This window comes from Camelus ferus, chromosome 4, assembly GCF_009834535.1.
Source record: "Camelus ferus isolate YT-003-E chromosome 4, BCGSAC_Cfer_1.0, whole genome shotgun sequence".
Taxonomy (NCBI): Eukaryota; Metazoa; Chordata; class Mammalia; order Artiodactyla; family Camelidae; genus Camelus; species Camelus ferus.
In genome coordinates, this window is record NC_045699.1 from 18995909 (window position 1) to 19016609 (window position 20701).

The following is a 20701-nucleotide window of genomic DNA, read 5'->3' on the forward strand; positions in this document are numbered from 1 at the left end:
CAAGATTCTTCTTTTACAGGTACTTGATTTCACTGTCATAGACTTGACATTTGAGAATGATGAAATTCCAGATGTTATACCTTTGGAAGAGGAAGATGGACCAGATCACTCACATGCCAATGGCCCTGAGCCCACTCAGGGCAAAATGTTGAAAAACTAACAAGAAAAATCTTCTTTTGCTGAACACACAGTTTGTGTCACTTTAAGCTAAGCCTCATTTTTGCCCGTGTGCTTATTCCTGTGCCTTAGGGATTAATCTATTTTTTGGCTACTTGGTCTTAACTGTAATGAAACACTGATGGATCCAAACTTTTGTAAGAGATTCTAGTTCTGCACCATATATTATTTTATACAATTCTTCAAAGTTTAATCATTGAAATGCCTACAATAAAAAAAAATGGGCTGTATAATCTTGAATCAGTGTTTTGTTTTTTCTTTAAACTGATATAGTGGATTTAGTGGACTTTCTTTTTCCTTCCAGAATTCATCCCTGCTTTTTCTGGTAAGGGAACTTCTGTGTGTTTGGGAGTGGGGAAGTCCCAGTGAGTCTGCTGGTCAAGGGTTTTTTGCTTTTCCCTTGCCTAGTGGAAAGGCATATGACTAAAAACAAGTCAACTAGGAGGAAGCATACCATGATGGTTCAGACTCTGTGTTCTAATCTTGGCTTTGTCACTTACTGGCTGTGTCACCTTCAACAAGTGACTTAGTTTCTCTGTACCTCAATTTCCTCATCTGTAAAATAAGGATAATAGTAGGTTTGTTATGAAGAATAAATAAATTAGAAAGTTTAGAGTAATGCCTGGCACAGAGCAGCATTAAATAATTATTAGTTAAGTAAACTGTAGAAACAACGACCAACCCAGTAGTGATGAGCATCCCTACTGCCCAGATTGTAGTTCAGAAATACCTTTTCCCACCAAAAAAAATCAGGGCTTCTTGAAGAAATGGCAGATTCCATATCTGAGGCAGGAAATGTGTAATGTGAGCCTTGAACTTCTTGCTATTTCAGATAGAGACGAAGCTGATTTGAAGAGTTCCCATTGACTAAAGATGGGAAAATTTGAATTTCAATAAGGCTAATGGTTGCAATAGATTGAACCCTATCAAATACGAACCTTTTCAAATATCCAAATATATCATTATATATATATATACAACCTCACTGGTGACATTCAGGTGATGGTAGCAAACGAGTTAATTATCTTGAAAACTGGTAAATAGAAAGAAAGACTCAAGAATTTATCCTTCTTTATATCTTTACCACTTGGTAAACAAACAGTAAATGAGGCTAAACCTATCTCATAAAAGTAGTCTCACTAACAAATCAAAAAGAAGTGGTATCTTAGTCAGTTTGGACTGCTATAACAAATTATCTTTGGCTGAGTGGTTTAAACAACAAACATTTGTTTCTCACAGTTCTGGTGGCAGAAATTCTGAGATCAGGGTGACAGTGGAGTCGGGTTTTGGTGAGGGGCCCCTTCTGGGTTGCAGAGAGCTGACTTGTCTTTGTATCCTCACATGGTGGAAAGAGTAGAGAGAGGAAGTAAACCCTCTTATGACTTAAAATTCCATTTAAGAGGGCTTCACCCTTATGACTGCATTTAATCTTAATTAATTCCTAAAGGCCCAACCTTCTAATGTCAACATATTGAGGAATAGGGTTTTGACATATGAATTTTTTGGTGGGGCACAAACAATAATCCTGTAACAAATGATAAATTAGAATTTCACTGTTCTGCAATCACCAGTGAATTATGAATTTAGGCATTTAGCATTAATGCCTGCCGACAGCATAAATAAAGATATTACATGCTCCCTGATGAAAGAGCATACACCAACCATCATCCAGTCTTGCCAAATGGATTGGACATGACTCTGATTGATCCTCTGGATCCAGGTGCCAATTTGAAGGAAATACAGAGGACAGGGCCAGTGGAACATGTTGAACTGCACCATGAGGATGCAACCAGGAAAACCCAGACCATGGGAAATTATTCAGGTGGAATCAATTGTAAGAAAAAGGGGTGGGGGAATGAGGAAAACCTGTAATTAAATTATATTATTAAAATATAAAAGTCAAACTCAGGAAAAACGGGGAGTGGGGGAGAAAGGCAAGCCAACAAAGAAAAAAAAAAAAAGCAAGACTAAACTATAGTGTCTAGTGTTTAGGGAAGCACACTTGGGTGGCCAAACTACCAGACAACACAAAGAAGTGATTATTCTAAAAGTGAGACTGGTGATTATTTTTCGGGAAAGGAGAGGTTTCTGGGATGGCTGGAAATCTTTTATTTCTTGTCTGGGTGGGAGTTATGAGGATGTTCACCTATAATAATACATTAAGTTACTTTTAAAAAGTAAAATGGACTGCCTGGGATATAAATCGTGAGTAGAGTAGCACATGGGCCTTATCGTCTAGTCTTTCCATTCTTTATGCTATTCAATACCAATCTCATAAAAGTCCATCAGAGTCAGTTTTGCTGCTTACAGCCAAAGAGCACTAACTGATACAAGTGGCTTTGGCAAGTTATCACTAGCAGCAGGGTGGGTACAGATAACTTTTTGGAGAAGTTTTGCTGTAATGAGAAATGGAATGGTAGCTAGAAAGGCATTGGAGTCAAAAGATTTTTCATTTTTTAAATGATGAACAATATTACAGCCTGTTTGTATACTGATGAGAGAAATTGATGATGCAGGAGAGTAGAGGACAAATGGTGCAAACTCCTTGTGTTGGAGAAGAGGAATTCAGTCCATCGAATGAGTAAGAGGACTGGTTTTAGGCAGGCACACCTTGATTCACCCAGATTAACAAGAGATAAAGAAGACTGTGGGCAAAGATATTGGTAAACTGTTGATGAAAGTTCTTTTTTGGAAGTATCTATCAACTAAGAACAAAGGACATCATTGCAAGTGAGGAGTAGAAAGGAGGTATTGGAAGTTTAACGGAGGGAAGAAGATAAGTATAATTGTATAGAGAGTGAGATTTGAGGAAAATAGTAGGGCGGAGAGGACAGGCCCAAGAGCCTACTTGAGTTGTCATGAATTTTGGGTAATACCAGGCATCATAATTGCATTTAGCTGCTAAGCTGCAGGTATGGAGTAGGCAGAGAACTGGATTTAATAAGGATTTGGATTCTGCCAGATAAATCTGGCAGAAAGAGAAAGGGGCCAGGATGCTGAGAAGAAGTAGAGGAACTTAGAGGCCAGCGTACTGGACAGGTGGATATAATACATGGATATTGAAACCACCAAAAATTATCCCATGAGTAATTATTAGAGAGAAACAGACGATTAAGTGCTAAATCTCACGATGAGGTCTAGCAACCTGGAGATCTTACACATAACCTCCACAAGGAACAGTTGTGGGTGATACCATAAACTTCCGAGGAGCTGGTGGTTTTAGTGAGGCAATAATTGCCAGAGGTTACAATGAGAAATAAGTAGGATACCCACCCCACTTCCAGGTGCTATTGTATATGACATGTGGGGGAGAACACAGTCATCAATTGAGAGGGCTGCAGGGGAAAGGTGTGTGCTTAGGGGAGAGTCAGATTTCTTAGAGCAAGATGAAAGGAACATTCAGCACTTAAGGGCATGGAAGATTTTGCTAATAATGGACCTGAGGCTCAGAGGTTAGGTGACTTTTTCAGGGTAACACAACTAGTGAGAACACCTGAGGATAAAATCCAGGGCTTTTTCTACTATAGTAGACAACAGTCTATGGTTTTTACCTGACGTAGTAGGCCTATACAAGCAAAAAGAACCACAAAGATCAGAAAAAAACCCCAAGAGAAATCGCGAAGCCCGACGAGCCCGCAAGATCCTGCTTGTTGTTACGCCAGCGCAAAATAATTCCCCGGTCCCGTAATGACCTGTGGGTCTTGCGTGTTCTCGGCTGGTCATGACCGGAAGGAGCCGAGAGAAAGGCGCCTTGCATGGCGGGAGACATAGTCCTCCCAGGAAGTCCCTCCTCCCCAGGAAGCCCGTCGGCGCCGGCGCAGACCGCTCTTCCGGAAGCGCGGGAGACTCGGTTTGTGGTGGCTTCGCTTTGGCGGTTGTGCTGTACTATTGTTAGAGGCTCCATTTTCCCGATACTTCATAGTTTCAGGCCATTTGAGGCATTTGAGGCCATTTGAGGCGAAATGGCTCCGGGCGAGAGAGGAGCAGGCGCTGGCAATGGAGAAGCCGCCGCCCCCGGCACCTCAGGCTGCCCGTAGGGAGGGAGCCTGAGGGGCCCTCTGAGTCGTTTGAGCCTGCGCCTTCTACTTTTGCTGGGCCCTTGCCTCCCGCCAAGATGAGCTCGGCTTGGGTCACTTCTTTCGAGAAGGAGCATCTCTGGATGTATCTGCAGGCGCTCGGCTTCGAGCCAGGCCCGGCGACCACAGCCTGCGGAAAGATCGTGTCGCACACGCACCTCGGAGTGTAAGGACGCCCAGACCAGCGGCGCTGAGCGGGGGAGTCTGAGCCTGGTGGCGCTGGGGTGACTTGCCGTTTTGCGGACCTCACTGGTTGATGAATCTAGTAGTCGAGCAGATTCTGTGACTTGGCTCTGGCTACAAAGTCCCTGCGCCCAGTGGCTGCTAGCCTGGTGGTAGACACTAACAGTTAGGGGACTTTGACGGGAGCGCTTTGTAGGGGAGTAGAGTCAGAGTTGGGGCAAAACTGAAGGGGCGGGTTATTCCTGCTTTAGTAGCGAAGCTGGGTGGCCCGTGAAGTCGAGGATAATGGAAGAATGTGGGGAACGTCTTCCATTATGTGCGAACGCCTTTAGGACTCAGGAGCCTTTCAGGGTGGTTACTCTTTAGTTTATAATTTCTATCTCTTGAATTAACAGAATGAAGCATGCTACACTTAGCAAAACAAAAACAAACCACAAAACAACAACAAAAACAGTAGAAGATGGTATTAAGATGAGAAGTAAAAGCCTCTTCCTACTTTGCCGCTAATGTTGTGTCTCTGATCATACAACTAATTACTTTGTTCATATTCCTGTGTCTTAATTTATCAACTTTAAACAGTGTGTATTCCCCACTATAGGTCAAGGGAAATTTGGCATACATAGGCTGTTTCCTGTTCTAAATCTTCTTGACCTTTGTAATTATGTAATTTCGGTTCTTCTTGTGGCAGTGTTTAAATAATGTACTTACATCTCTATTTCTTGATATATCAATGTCAAAAGATCTTTTGATAATCCACTATATAATTTCACAATGAATGTAGCTTATTTATATGCTAATTAACTACCTTCACCTACAGTTACCTACCCTCCTCTGCCTTCTCCCTCTTGACTTTTTTCAGCTGTATTGTAACTGTTTTACTCTCAAGGTTTAGAGTAATTCAGTTTTGTTTTGTAACTATTTGTTTAGAAGTTACTACTATTTGTATGTAGAAGTGCTTTGTCTAAGAAGTCTAGTCTAAAGATTGACAGTGATTTACCAGCATTCATCAGGTTATGATTGTGTATTAATGAATACTCCATTTATCTCATAAGATTTGATGCCCCACAGAACAGTCTCATTTTTCTCTGTACTGGCAGAGAAACTTAAAGCTTCTCTAGGTCTCTGCTGAGAATGGTTCCAATTGCCACTGCATCCTTCTCTCCAGTGTTTTAGCAATCTTAATTTTCTTTGCTCTGGTTTAATTCAGTTGCAGTCTGCTTTTGAAAATTAGTTAAAATCTGTCAAGTCCTAGTCCAGTGATGATAGATTTTTTATTTTTAACATTTTAACATAGGTTTCCCCCTGCCACACCCCTACCCTGTGTCTTTAGAGTCATGCCAGTTAGTTATTGGGAGGGATCTACTATTTTGAAACTGATATCCCCTTTATAATATGAAAACCATGAACATGGCATCAAATCTACTTTTAAGTTTTAAAAAAGTTTGTTCTCTTATATTCATATATGGTAAAATTCATTGCTTTTGATGTGCAATTATCTGAGTTTCTACCTTCTGTGACCATAAATGTGTAACCACTTTTCTCATAAAGTTAAATATACACTTAACGTATTATCCAGAAATTCCACTCCTAGATATTTGCCCCAAAGATTTGCATTTTGGAAAAATCATTCTGGTTACAGTACAGAGAATAGATTAGAGGGGGAATCAGGGCTTTGCAGTTAGGTAAACCTAAACTAAGGTGACAGTGGGAATGGAAAGAAAAGGTGATTCATTCATTTGTTTATTCAACAGGTATTAATTGAACACAGTATTGGACCTGGGTATACAGTAGTGAATACAGTAGACATAAACTTTTCCCTTATAAAATTTCAGTCTGGTGGATTAACAAACCTTTAACAAGTATCTTATTAAAAATTAGAAGTGTTGAAGAGAGCAGAATACTATATGCAAAAAATAACAGATTTGAGAGATGATAAGGAGATAGGAACTTCATTTGTATTTGCTGAGGAATGGAAGCATTCCAATGGTAAAAGAGTTGTCTGGCAAAAGGATAAGAAACATGGGAACTTTAATGTTACTCTTCTTTTCCCCCCTAACTCAAAAAAGCTTATTTCAAGAAAATAGCTTTATATGTTCACAGAAATACTCACATCTATTTGTCATGTCATCTGTATTATGAGGATAATCAAACCACTTTTTTTTAAGTTGAGCCAATGGAAAATAGGTATGGGTCCTTTATTTATTTTAATTTTTTTTCTTAACAGAGATACTGAGTATTGAACCCAGGACCTCCTGCATGCTAAGCATGAGGTCTACCACTGAGCTGTACCCACCCTGCTTCAAACTACTTTCTAATGTCGTTAGGATTAGATAAAATACTTCATTTTAGAGCAGTAAGCACAGTTCTTAACCTCATATGATTGTAGTGAAGATTAGATGAGTTACTGCTTCTAAAAGCCTTAATTAAAATACTATCTGACAAATAATAAACTCAATAAATATTCAGCTATTTTTATTATTATTCAGAAAATGTTGGTTGATGTCATCATCCTCACCAGAGCATGTGCTGTTGTTTTCTCTACCTAAAAAGCTTTCCTTTTCTTTTTATAGAATGTTTTCATTGCAATAAAACAAGTTCTATCAGTTTTCTTCTATTTTATCTATATTTTCAGAATCAGCAAGTAAAAACATGTTTTTCTTAGTTGGCTATAAATATATACATGAATTAGAAAAATTAATTTGCCTCGACCTCTTGAACAAAATGAAAAATATTAATTTGTGTCAGATTCTTACACAGCTTCAAAGGATGTTCAGTTTTATTAACATTTTCCTTATTTTTTCCCCCTGTTTCTGTTTCTTTTAAACCATTAGGAACATGTTTGACAAGCTGAACCGCGATGCCTTTCAAATAGTTTCTTATTTTTTGTTTCAAACGCTCGACCAGTCTCTCACCAAAGAAGTTTTCAAGTGAGTAAAAGTTATTTCATTTTCTTTTTGTAAAGGATTTGAAAGAGATTATGCCTTGATAAAAGTCAGAATTTCAGTTTTGGCTTTTGACTATTGTCTTGAATGGATGTAACAAAAGTCAGGTTTGAGTCTTACAAATTTAGTATTTAACCTTTATAAATTTGAGGGGTTTTTTTGGTCACTTATCTTAAAATCGTTGTAGATTTCATAAATAATCTGGATCTTGTTTTATAAAATTAATTCCTAACTTTCTTCATAGTCTTAATTATTAAGCAGAACAGTTAACTGGTACTAATCTATCTGTAGGCTTAATTTTGCTTTACTTGTTGTACGTTATCCCTTCCCTTACTCCTTTTTTTGTAGGCGATACTATTTGTTTTGTCTAATTTTATTTTGTAGGTCTCTGTAAATCCTTATATTTTTGTCAATGACATGTAAAAGTGTCAAGTGCTATAGACAAAAATCATTTCTGTTAATTAAATTTAGCCTATTGTCATATACTGTTGTATATGAAATAGTTTAAGGAGGAGTAAAAATGTGAATACTCACTAGCCTTGGTTCCAAGTTATTTTGCATGTGACTTGGGTTTCTTCTGTCAGAAAAAGTGTTCAAATTTGTCTTACTGTTTATATTGTGCCATCATCCTCTTATATAGAAAAGCAACAAATCCATTGTTTAGGGCATTGTTTTTATTTTTGATAATTTATTTTTAATATTTTGCCTTCAGTTAAAGTTATGAGTGACCAGGAGAACAAGTATATTTGAAACATATTTTGGAAATCCCTGTTATTAAGGTATAGGGCTTCCTCTGCTCAAATAAAAATAGCTTTTCTGATTTTTTCCTCCTGATTATAAACAAAATACAACTCATTTTAAGCAATTCAGCAAATACAGAAAAAGTTAAAGAAGGAAGTAAAAATTATTCCTACACCCACCAACCAGAGAATGACTGTTGACATTCCACCTTTTTAGTCCCTTTTTTCTTTGCATGCTTAATTTCTTTCTATGAGTACAGAATGTGTGTTATGCTATAGAATATGAAAAAGTGGGACCCTAAACACATAATTATGCCTCAGAATGAAAATTTAGGCAAAAGTGGTTATCAAGAGAAAGCAATAGGCAAATTTTAAAGTCCATTATTTTCGACTAAAACTGAGGCAAAACTTTTCCTTTTAATAATTTTATTTTTTGTCCAGAAAACAGTAGTACCCACTAACTACTCTAGGAGCCGTAACCTCCTATGCCATTCCTTCTGTGTTTTTCATGTGTAACCATTTATGTTTCTCTCTTTTTTTCCCAAGGCTTAACATTCTAATTTACTTATACCATCTTTATGCATTAGTGCAGTGAATCCACTGAGAGTGTTGTCTTTATTAGCTGATTTTCATTAATTTTAATGACACATTTCTTAATTTAATATGTATATTTACTGATTTTTAAAAATTCACTAAACTGAATTTAACCCCATAGAAACTTATAAAGAAAAAGATCTAATTTTTTATAGGTTAATATCTCTTTTTAGGTGAAATTTATGAATGTTCATCTTGATTTAGCATTAATGTTTCTATATATAGGAGATAAGTTTTATGTTTTTAAATTTTGCTGAGTTTTTTTTAATCATAATTTTAATTTTGATTTTTGTTTTTAAGACTTTGTTGGCCTCCATTTGACCAAAAAAGTGATACTGAATTCCGAAAACATTGCTGTGAATGGTTAAAAAAGATTTCTGTAAGTATGCTCTTTTTTTAAAAAAATTGTCTTTCTTGAAGATGCAAACTTTTAAGAAGTTAAAAAACTACATTAATTTTTTTCCAACTCTATTGAGGTACATTAATTATTAGAGGTGAAATCTTTAATGATTTTATGCTAACAGTATAAGCAAGGAAATCAGAATAATACTTTTTGATAGTTTTTGGTTAGGATTCTGTATATTCCTGGGAAACCAGCTTTGTTGACTAGGTGCATTGGGCATGATTTTTTGAGTTCCTGGGAGTTTAGATCACAGTTTTTGTATAAAGGAAAGTTTTTTGACCATAGATTATTTTAACTTATGTCCCCAAATAGTATCAATAATTGTGGCTTTAAATCGAATTATTTTTTGTGACCAAGTCCAGGAGTTTAGAAAGAGTCAAAAATTCAACTTGGTTCAAATGGAACAATTCTGGTCAATCCTGTTATGTTTTGAAAACAATGTGATGTAAGTATAAAGATTATTGTTGATAAGGTCTTCAAATCATCTTATTTCTTTTTTCCTTAGGCTGAATGTGGAAGTAGCTTTCCTCAAGTTGTTGGTTCATTATTTCTTTCTCCTGGTGGTCCTAAATTTATTCATCTGATGTATCACTTTGCAAGATTTGTTGCAATAAAATATATAAAAACCCATTCTAAAAGTAAGTTTATAGTAGGAATTTTTTGTTTTGATTCTTAAATTTTTATTGTTATTTACAATTTGTAAATCATCAAGAGATTTTAATAAAATAAGGTAAGAAAAATATTACTTTACCTCATAAGGCAAATAGTTATTCTATTGGTACTGTAGTTTAAAATCCTCTCATGATGAACATAAATAGCAATCCAGATTATTTAAACTTTAAAAAAAATTTTTTTTAAATGTCATTTTTTGTTTGTCTTTCTCTGGAATATTTCTTTTTTTTTTTTTGACATTTTTTATTGATTTATAATCACTTTACAATGTTGTGTCAAATTCCAGTGTTAAGCCCAATTTTTCAGTCATTCATGGACATATACACACTCATTGTCACGTTTTTTTCTCTGTGAGCTACCATAACATTTTGTGTATATTTCCCTGTGCTGTACAGTATAATCTTGTTTACCTGTTCTACAATTTTGAAATCCCAGTCTATCCCTTCCTATTAAATGTCATTTTTAATAGTTGAACCTGAATTATTAACTTCTAGTCAGAGTAGTTTTTGCTCAATACAGAAAAGGGAAAAAGCCCCACAGAAATGTACAAAGGAAAAAGAAACATTCACTGTGCATAATTCACATATTCAAGGATAACACAGTTGACATTTTTGTGTATATCCATCACATACATTCTTTTTCCAAACCTGTAGGTTTTTTTTTTGATGGCATCAGGCTATCCATAGTCTTTGGGGCCCGCTGTTTTCCAATGTAGTGAATATTCCCCAGTATTGATGAATATTTTTGCTCTCATCATGGTTCTTAATAGCTGCAGTCCAGTGCACTGTGGGTTACTCACTCAATGCCTAATCGTCAGACATCTAGGTTCCTGCCATTTTTTGTCATTAGAAACAACACTGTGATGAATATCCTTGTATGAAAACTCTTATACAGCCCCAATTATCTCCTCGTACATTGCCTTGTGTGTTGTCTCTGTCACATACACCTCTCTGTGTGTTTTTATTTTTATTTACTTATGTGTTAATATATTTTTATTGAAATATAGTCAGTTTACAATGTTGTGTCAATTTCTGGTGTATAGCTCGATACTTTGGTCATATAGGAACATACATATATTTGTTTTCATATTCTTTTTCACCATAAATTACTACAAGATATTGAATATGGTTCCCTGTGCTATACAGTATAAACTTGTTTGTCTATTATATATAAATTAGTATCTGCACATCTTGAACTTCCAATTTATCCCTTGCCACCCTCTTCCTCCTCTGGTAACCATAAATTTGTTTTCTATGTCTGTGAGTCTGTTTCTGTTTTGTAAATAAGTTCATATTTTTATTTTTTATTAATACAACCCCTTAAAAATGTAGCTTGCTGACCTCACAAAAACAAGCCAGTGGGCAAGATGACACCTGTAGGTTGTAGTTTGACTCTAATACATTGTATTAAATGTTGTGTTGAATTTGTTAAGAGATTTATTTTGGCTACTGGCAATGTGTTGGAATATTTTAGTTCAAAATTGCTGGGTTTTTTAAAATTTAATTTAATTTTTTCCCCTTAATGGAGGCACTGAGGGTTGAACCCAGGACCTTATGCACACCAAGCATGCCTTCTATCAATGAACTATATACTTCCCACCTCCCCTGATGTTGCTGTTTTAAAAGGATTTGATCTATTTGTTAAATCATAGAAACAAAATATTGGATTTTTAAGCTAAGACTTAAAAGAATGCTGTTTGTACCTTATTAAATATGCTGCTTTGTTCAGTTGGGTTATGCTCATAAAACATGGGAAGAAAAAGATGAAAAAGTTGATGCAGTAAAATCCCATTCATCTTCCAATCTCTAGAGATAACCATTGCTGACATTTTGGTTTGTTTTCTTTTAGGTTTTCTTTTTTCTTTTTTAAGTGCTCATGTTGTACCTATGTGTTTTAATTATTTTGAATAAATAATACATCCTCATGATTCAAAAATTGAAAAGTCTGTCTTCCACCTCTATTCTCTAAGTACCTATTTTTCTATCCCAGAAGCAGCCAGTGTAATCAGTAATACTAGCAAATATGTATATATTCTTTTTTTTAAAACTCTAAATAGTGACGTACATCTGGTTTTGGATCTTGTGTTTTTTATGTAACAGTGTATATTGGAGATCATCCCTTATCAGTTCATACAGCTTCCTATTCTTTCTCTCTCTTCATAACTGCATATTTGAATGGATGTGTCATAGTGTATTTAATCAGACATACTGACAGACATTTGGCTTCTTTCCCTAATCTTTGCTATAAAAACATTGCTACAGTGACAAACTTTATATATATATCATTTTGTGTATGTTCAAGTATGTGTATATATATATATTGTGTGTGTGTGTGCATACATATATATATATATACTTTTTTTCCAGTTTATCTTCTGTGCTTGATTTTTAAAACCTGTACATGTGATCTTGCTTTATAAGCATTTGCATATTTTAAATTTAATGCAACATAAGTGTTTTACCAGTTTTTCTATTAGATGATCTGTTCCAGTTACATGTAACCCAGACGATTTTATGTGAATTGTGTGGGTTTGGATTTAGCAAGAGTTTATTGTATATAAGCCTTTTGTATATAATAGGACAACCCATGTGTATTTCTGGTTTAAAACATTTTCACTCAGCTTGTTCAGTCTCCAGATGACTTGTACATCCAGTGAACTCTCATCCCCTGTTAAATATTTAGAAATTGTGGATATCTCCTTGTGGTTAATGCTAGGACCTGGATTAGTAATGTTAATTATGGTGTGGGGTCACTATTTTCCAGAATATCCATCTTTATTGTATTGAGCTGTCTTGAAGTAGGATTTATTACATTTTATTACAGGTAAAGACCTGAACTCTGAAATGTTTGGATATATTGTTCTCAGAGTCTGCTTTGATCATTAGTAACGTAGCCAAGAATTACTAGAGAATTGGAGATTGGTTTTATTTGGTTGTCTTGTCCTTTTGGTCTTACTAGGAAGAAGAAGTAAGCTGATGGCAGCAGTGATGTGATTTCACCTCATCTCTTTTAATTGATTTTCTTCCTTTGTTGTTAAAAGATCTTGTTAAGAAGTTGCATATTTATAACAATGCATTTGTTCATGGATGTATCAAGCTGTAATAATAAGTATTATTTTGGGCAGGTGGACTGTACAAGTTTGTAATTTTGTAAAATAACTCAACTTCAGATATTTTTTTTTAATTGCCTTCTTTAAAAATAGGTCATCCTTGCTTTTGTTGAAATTAGTTGTATCTTTTTGTGTATGTGGTTTACCAGCTTTTAAGAAGTTGTTAAGTGAGGTTGTTAGAGTCTCTCAGCATTAACGAAATTCAAGTTTTGATGTTTATTAGCTTGTAATTCTAAGTTTTTTATATTTTATTTGTGTTCTATATAGATTCTTCTGTACATTTTGTGGAGACATTTAATATAAAGCCACAAGATTTGCACAAGTGCATTGCCAGATGCCATGTCGCACGTAACAGATTTTTACAGATTTTGCAAAGAGAAGATTATGTTACCCAAAAATATCAGGAAAATGCACAGTAAGTAATACTTCCATAGTTAAGAAATGAAAATTCCTTTCTTTTTGAACTAATGTAATCAATATTCCTTCAGTGGCAATAATTCATGTCTGTCAAAACCACCTGGCTGTTATCTTTCTGTTTTAAAGCCAGATAACTTCTGAATAAAATGTTTTAAACTTTTAGACATACTCAGAAAGAGAAAGAAAAATACCATATGAGATCACTCATATGTGGAATCTGAAACAAAACAAAACAAAACATAAATACAAAACAGAAACAGACTCATAGACATAGAATACAAACTTGTGGTTGCCAAGGGGGCAGGGGGTAGGAAGGGATTGACTGGGATTTCAAAATATAGAATAGATAAACAAGATTATACTGTATAGCACAGGGAAATACATATAAGATCTTACGGTAGCTCACAGAGAAAAAAATGTGACAGTGAATTATATATATGTTCATGTATAACTGAAAAATTGTGCTCTACACTGGAATTTGATACAACATTTTAAAATGATTATAAATCAATAAAAAATGTTAAAAAATTTTTAGGCATACTGTAAATGAAAGTTTAGAGAAAAGGAAGATATGGTAGTCCAAAATTCAATTTCTTTTAAACATGGAAATACATTTCTAAGCTATAATTATAGTGCTCATTTTATTTTGTATCCTTTTTTCTCTTGATATTTCATTCTGTAAATTTTTCCATATTGCCATAATGTATTATTTTTAATGTCTACTTAATATCTGTTGAGTATCCATTAAGTAGATGTTTCTTCAAATAGATATTCCATAGTTTCTCTAACCATTTCATACTATCTTATAGTTATGTTCATCTACTGAGTACTTGTTTTTTTTTTTTCCCCAGTTACTTCTGTGTGCCAGTTACTGGTCATACACTGGTCCTACAGCATTAAATGAGATAGGCAAGGTTCTTAGTCCCAAGACATAGATTGTGTCTAATTTGTTTTGCTATTTACTTACTTACTTGTTTGTTTGTTTGTTTATTTATATTTATTTATTTGATGGAGGTACTGAGAGTTGAACCCAGAACCTCGTGCATGCTAAGCATGTACTCTGCCACTGAACTATACTCTACCCACTCCTGTTTTATAATTATAAACAACTATAGTATGATGATTTTTTAAATACTGTGTTATCTATCACAAAAGCTACAACATCCTTTAAAATCTCATTAAAACTCCTGTCTTAGGTAACATTTAATTTTATCCCCTAGGTATGTGAGACAAGGATAAGAGAGCAGGGTAGTCTTAACTGACCTCCAACGTTTTTACTCAAAGTCAGAAAGTATATGAGCCAAGAAGTTCTGGTCCATCCCAGTGGCCACCTGTATGTTAGATCGCTTCTGTAACTCTTAAATGGAGTCTAGAGTCCCGTCAAGACTGGCTGCTATTTGGAAGAATAGTCCTCAGAGGCCTTGAGCAAAGATATGGCAGAAAATACCAAAGCGGACTATACTAGTCAGTTGTAATAGAGTTATAGTTGTCATTTTTTATGTTTTCTTGCAGATTGTCAGTTAAACAAGTACGAAATTTGAGATCAGAATGTATAGGACAGCAAAACCAAATAAAAAAGTAAGTAATATTTAGAGCTGAAAATTGCTTTAGATATTAAGTTTAACCTCCTGCGTATTACAGGTAAGGAAACTGAGATTAGTTAAAATAGCATATCAATAGCTTGTTGGTAATACGGACTAGAACATAATTCTGGTTCTTAGTCCAGTTCTAATAAATTAAGATAGCTTTGAGCTTGAATTATATTTTCATTTTTGATAGAAATTATTGTTAGTGGGTGGGTTTGCAGATTAATTAGCTCTTTGGATAGCAAATTACCGTATGGTTTTTTTTAAATGACTTAATGAGATTATTTAATTTTTAACTAGAATGGAACCCTGTGATGACCAAAGTAATATACAAGAGAAAATTCAAAAGGTAAGACAACTTTTGAAGAGAGATTTAATCTTTCTTCTGTGATATGCAGTGTTTGCTTACTCAATTGGATTCTTTATAAATTTCTCTTTTTGTAACACTTTTTTTTCTCATAAGTAATATATGTATAAAGGTATCAACAGGGTGCCTCTAAAACACTTGAATTATAATGGAAAAAATTAGCTTGTGATATATAAGACTATATACAAAAGAAGTCTTAAACGTGGTTAATTTAAAATTTTAGAGGGGAGGGTATAGGTCAGTGGTACAGTGCGTGCCTAGCATGCACGAGATCCTGGGTTCAATCCCCAGTACCTCTGTTAAAATAAATAAATAATAAATAAATAAAAACCTAATTAGCACCCCCCACAAAAAAAAGGAAAAAATAATTTAAAATCTTTCATGCTAGGAAGGAAAGTTTAGCTTGGTTGTAACTTAATTAGTAGTATTTATGTAAAAAACACTAACTGAAGGGAAATATGAAACTAAAATGAGAAGTCATATTGATGCTGGTGTGACAGTAGGGAGGAATCTGGCAGACAAATGATCTGAGATTTTCAGAGGTTCTCTTTGATAAATGTAGGATAAGAGTATTTCTTAGACCTTTGTATTTCGATGAAATCTCTCAAGCTTTTTATTCTGATTCTGTGGTCACCAACCTACTTTGGGGTATCACGTTGACTTTTTAGGCACTTTGTTACTGGAAATGGTGAGGGCCCTCGTCAGGAAATAATTTTTCATTCGCTGAGTGAATGCATATTGATGATCTGCCATGTGCTGGGCAGTTTTTTAGGTAATAGGGTTAGAGCAGTGAAGAACACAGGCAGAGTCACTTCCTTCATGGAGCTTCTAGTTTAGTGAATATTAATATTCCTACTACTGAATGTGGTATCTTTAATTGTAAGCTTAGTAAGTTAGGTTGATATGAAACCTGTTAAGAGTTTTCATAGCAGTCTCTCTTGAGTTTGGGTAATGTTCAGATTCCCTGAGTCCTCTCAACTTGGAGGCATTGATAAGATAAAATTTCTAGACTTGAAAAAAATCTGAGAACCGGATCCTGGACATTTTGTACGTTTTCCAAGGAAACGCCATCCTGTGTGATCTCTAGATGGCCAGCTAGTGAGTCTTCCTTTGGGGAACAACTTTACTTTGAACTGTGGGAAAACACAGACACTAACACCAGTAGAGTAATTGTACTTGTCCACCTTCTTCCCACTTTCGTAAATTCTTTTGAGATGTAACATACAAAAAAAGTGTAAAAATCTTAAGTGTGTAGCTTGACAATTTCCTAAAGTGAACACATCCACATAACCAGCATCCAGTTTAAGAAACAGAATGTTAATATCACCCCAGGATCCTTGAGCCCCCTTCATTCATGAACTTTTCTTCTAAGAGTAAACACTGTTCTTACTTCTTATGCTGAAGATTAGTTTTGCCTGTTCTTGAACTTTGTATAAGTGGGAGTATATAGAATATATTCTTTTGAGTTCAACTTCTCTCACTCATGCTGTTTTATCCATGCTGTTGTATGTGTTCACTCTCATTACTGTTTATTGTTCTATTTTATGAATATAGCAAAATGTATTCTTTTTACTCAAGGTAATCCTTTGGATTGATTGCAGTTTTTGTCTGTTACAAACAGAAGTGCTGTGAACATTCTTGTACATGAATTTTCATAAACATAGGTTAATATATGTTTTTTCACATTTTAACTTTTTGAAACTTGAGTGACTCTTAAAATTGATATATAGTGTTTTCTTTTTCTCCTGAAAATCTTTTATGATTTCTTCCTGAAAAATTGCCATTAGAATGATGGCATGTCAGAATACAGGAAATGCCAGTTACATCTTGATACTCTAAGGTTTCTTAGATATGTTTTGAAAATCATAGTAGGCTAGGCTAGATTCTCCTGATAAGTTATTTAAAGCCCCTTTGAAAGTAGTATCAGAGCTTTTAGTCTTTTAAAATACAGTTAATTTTCTCACCAGAAGCCATTCCAGGAATACTTCATTTGTCCCTGGGAGTGAGCATATGTTTGTGTTTTACATTTCTTTAATGTACGTTTAGGTTATATATAGACTAACATTTGCTTGTTTCTGTTTTCAAAGGTTCGGTCTTTGTGGGCTTCAGTGAACGAAACACTCATGTTTTTGGAAAAAGAGAGAGAAGTTGTTAGTTCAGTTCTTGGTCTTGTTAACCAATACACTTTAGATGGAACTAATGTTGCTATCAATATTCCAAGGCTTTTACTTGACAAAATTGAGAAACAAATGTGTGAGGTAAGCATTTGATAGCTAAGGAAGTGTTTGAGAAAATTGCCTTCATGTATTCATTTTATATATTATGTATTATTTTTCTTATAATATTTTTCTGCTGTTTTCAGAATTTATTTTTGTGAGTGTATCTGGTAAATCTTTCATAGAGGGGTACTGTTAAGGGTGTGTGTATTTATCAACTTCTATTAATTGTCTGTACCTTGTATGGTGCTACATCATACAGTGTAGAAAGTATTTAGTAGAAGATGACCTGGTACCTAGTTCTTTGTAAGTTCTCCAAGAGAGCAACAGTGATCTCCTGATTGTTAAATTTCATTTTAAAAAGTCTCTATCCTCTGATTTTTCTTTCATCTTGATGCTGTTAAGTATTTTAAAGTCTTTTCTTCCTTTAGCCTTTGTGACCTCAATGTCTTTGCCCTCCTGTAGTGTTTCAGACTGCTGTTCTTTGGTTTCTCACTAGTTCCTTTTTCTCTAACTTTAAATGAAAATGTTCCCCATGATTCCTTTAATGCCCCTCTTTCTTTCCCACGTTACAAATTCATCTATATTTTCTTACCCAATTCCATGGTTTCATCAGCCTCCTGTACAATAATATTACAAAATTGGTATTTCCAGACTCTACCCTTCAACCCAAACTACATCAAATTATTTCTACTTGCCTATGGGACATTTCCATCTGGATAGCCTATATCTTTTTTGTTACTAAACTTAAAATTTATTAAGCATCTAGTACATGCCAGGTTTTATTACAGTGCGTAGAGGATATAAAGATAGACTATTGTTGTGAACCTGAAGAGCTTTCACTTTAGTACATAACATGTCAGGGACTTCAAATTCAGAGTATATAAAAATCAGAATCTGAAAACTCAGAGATTCTTACAGGGACTAGGCAGGTAACATATCTATAAATGAAGTATGCTAATTGTGTGTAACAATAGGGATAAAGCAGGAAGTGATGAGATCTTTGGAGAACTAGTCATTTTCATGTGAAATATATGATTTTTTTTTAAATATTGGCAACTAATTCAAATGACTTTAAAACACTGGAACTGTGCAGGCCAAATAAACATGTCTAAATTAGGATTCAACCTTTAGGGGCCATTAATTTGCAACTTTTGTTAGAACATGAATTCATGATCTTTCTCCAAACCTGCTCTTTCTCCTCAATCTTTATTTTGTTTTCCACTTATTTGCATTCCTTTTATTCTAGTTTTCAGCTTTTTGCATGGTATAAAAATGTAGCATGGCGTGTTAATTCTTCCATAGTAGTTTTCTTTGGATCAAAGTTATTTACAGTTTTATTTGGGGGTAGACATTTGTTTTTTTCCCCACTCTTTTTTTAAGATAACCTTTTAATATAATAGTGAAAAATGAGTATATTTTTGTAGCATTTTATTATATTAAGAATCTATAATTCACCACTTTTTTTTTCTGAATCTTTAGTTGCACATAGGAAACGTTTATGAGGCTGGAAAATTGAACTTCCTAACAGTTATTCAGTTATTAAATGAAGTCTTGAAAGTAATGAAATATGAACGTTGTCAGGCTGACCAAGCAAGACTGACAATAGACCTTCACTTCCTTGAAAAAGAGACCAAATTTCAGAGAGAAAGATTGTCAGATCTGAAGCATATGAGGTACACTAGGAAGATCTTCTGTTATTTCATTGGGGGAGGAGTAGGGTGGTTTTGATAATTTCTTAGTACAACTTTTGTTTAGTTAACTCTGTAGCTTTGGCAGACAAGTAAGAAAATTTTACTAGTACTCAAAAACTTCATGTCATCAACTCCTAGAGAGATGTATGAGGTAGAAGGGAAAATTAATGTAGTTTTCTTTTGTCTGCAATATATTATTTGCCCTGAGTGATAATTCTTTACAGAATCATTTTAGCTTTTCTTTTGTAGGATCTACTAATAAAACTAGGCCTCAGAAAAGTTTTTTATATTGAGCAGAATGACTAGGAATTGTGGGCTGGGCTCTCTTTAGAAATGGGTAGAATGTAGGGGTAGAATTTCAGCTAGAGTTTAGAACCAGGAGAAAAATTGTGTTTTAAAGATAAATGGAGTATAGATATGTGATTGCTATCTAGTCTGAAAAGGAAAAAAGTTGTTTTAGGTTCTAAACTCTCTCTGAATGAGAGAGCTTGTTCAATTTGTCTGTGCTGTATCGGTTGAACTTTCAGTTATACTTTCTTCTCCTTCTTTACAAACTATTGTATTCTTCAGTACTTTTTCGCATACTTTTTTACTATATTCATGTTTTGAATGAAGTTATTTTTTGTGCTATTGTAGGTATAAAATAAAAGAAGACCTCACAACTGTGAGACATTCTGTTGTGAAAAAACAAGGAGAATGGCATAAAAAGTGGAAAGAATTTCTTGGTCTGTCTCCTTTCAGTCTAATTAAAGGTTGGGCTCCAGTAAGTAATATTGAGTTGCCTTTTTGAGAATAGTTTAATCTCTTGCAATCTCTTGGTTTATCATGTTACAAATGACCTAGAAATGTTATACGTGTGTATGCTTGTCATCTTTGCATCTGAGCCTAAAGGTCAAATGTTTTGGTTTCTGTAATTCATCTAAATGTGTATTAGAATGTTCATAAAGCTGCTGTTTTGACTTTTGGGGGGGGTAGGGGGAGGTAATTAGGTTTATTTATTTATTTATTCTTGGAGGAGGTGCTGGGGATTGAACCGAGGCCCCCATGCATGCCAAGCATGCGCTCTACCACTTGAGCTATACCTTCGCCGCTGCTGTTTTGATTTATAGTTAATATTTTTAGATTCAGTGGATTGTATTAAAAAGAAAATGAGACATTCCTCTTGATGTTAGATATTACTACATTTGAGGCATAGTTGGAGGGCAAAGTTGTCCTTGTGTTCCTAATATACTCCTTAGTTTAAAAATTGTTACAGGATAATTTGTATGTTTGATAATTCTGTCTTTGTTAGGGAGACAAAATCATCCATTCATAAGATTAACTTAGTACTGTTATTGTGGCACTGAATAAGATGTGTGTATTTCAAAATGACAAATTCTGTGTTTTAAGGCTGTGGATCTTTTACCACCCATGTCTCCCCTTTCGTTTGACCCTGCCTCCGAGGAAGTATATGCAAGGAGTATTCTTTCACAGTATCCTGCTTCACTTCCAGGTTGGTTATTTATTTTTGACTCTTAAACCTCCT

General features: G+C 34.7%; 2 protein-coding genes across 8 annotated transcripts in view; both read left to right on the plus strand.

The window, feature by feature from the left end:
* PLIN2 (perilipin 2) overlaps positions 1-417 on the plus strand; it is a 76219-nt gene extending 75802 nt beyond the window's left edge. For all 7 annotated transcript variants that reach the window (XM_032477624.1, XM_032477626.1, XM_032477625.1 and 4 more), the window contains one exon: positions 20-417. In XM_032477624.1, the coding sequence (XP_032333515.1) occupies positions 20-160 (141 nt within the window). In that variant the 3' untranslated portion in view covers positions 161-417. The remainder of the gene's footprint in view (positions 1-19) is intronic.
* Positions 418-4003: 3586 nt separating this feature from the next.
* The window catches only part of HAUS6 (HAUS augmin like complex subunit 6), a 34843-nt gene continuing 18145 nt past the window's right edge, over positions 4004-20701 (plus strand). The window contains exons 1-11 of the mRNA XM_006180380.3: positions 4004-4419; positions 7268-7363; positions 9013-9091; positions 9621-9753; positions 13164-13311; positions 14826-14891; positions 15200-15248; positions 17354-17524; positions 18965-19158; positions 19813-19939; positions 20566-20668. Coding sequence (XP_006180442.3) covers positions 4292-4419; positions 7268-7363; positions 9013-9091; positions 9621-9753; positions 13164-13311; positions 14826-14891; positions 15200-15248; positions 17354-17524; positions 18965-19158; positions 19813-19939; positions 20566-20668 — 1294 coding nt within the window. The 5' untranslated portion in view covers positions 4004-4291. The remainder of the gene's footprint in view (positions 4420-7267; positions 7364-9012; positions 9092-9620; positions 9754-13163; positions 13312-14825; positions 14892-15199; positions 15249-17353; positions 17525-18964; positions 19159-19812; positions 19940-20565; positions 20669-20701) is intronic.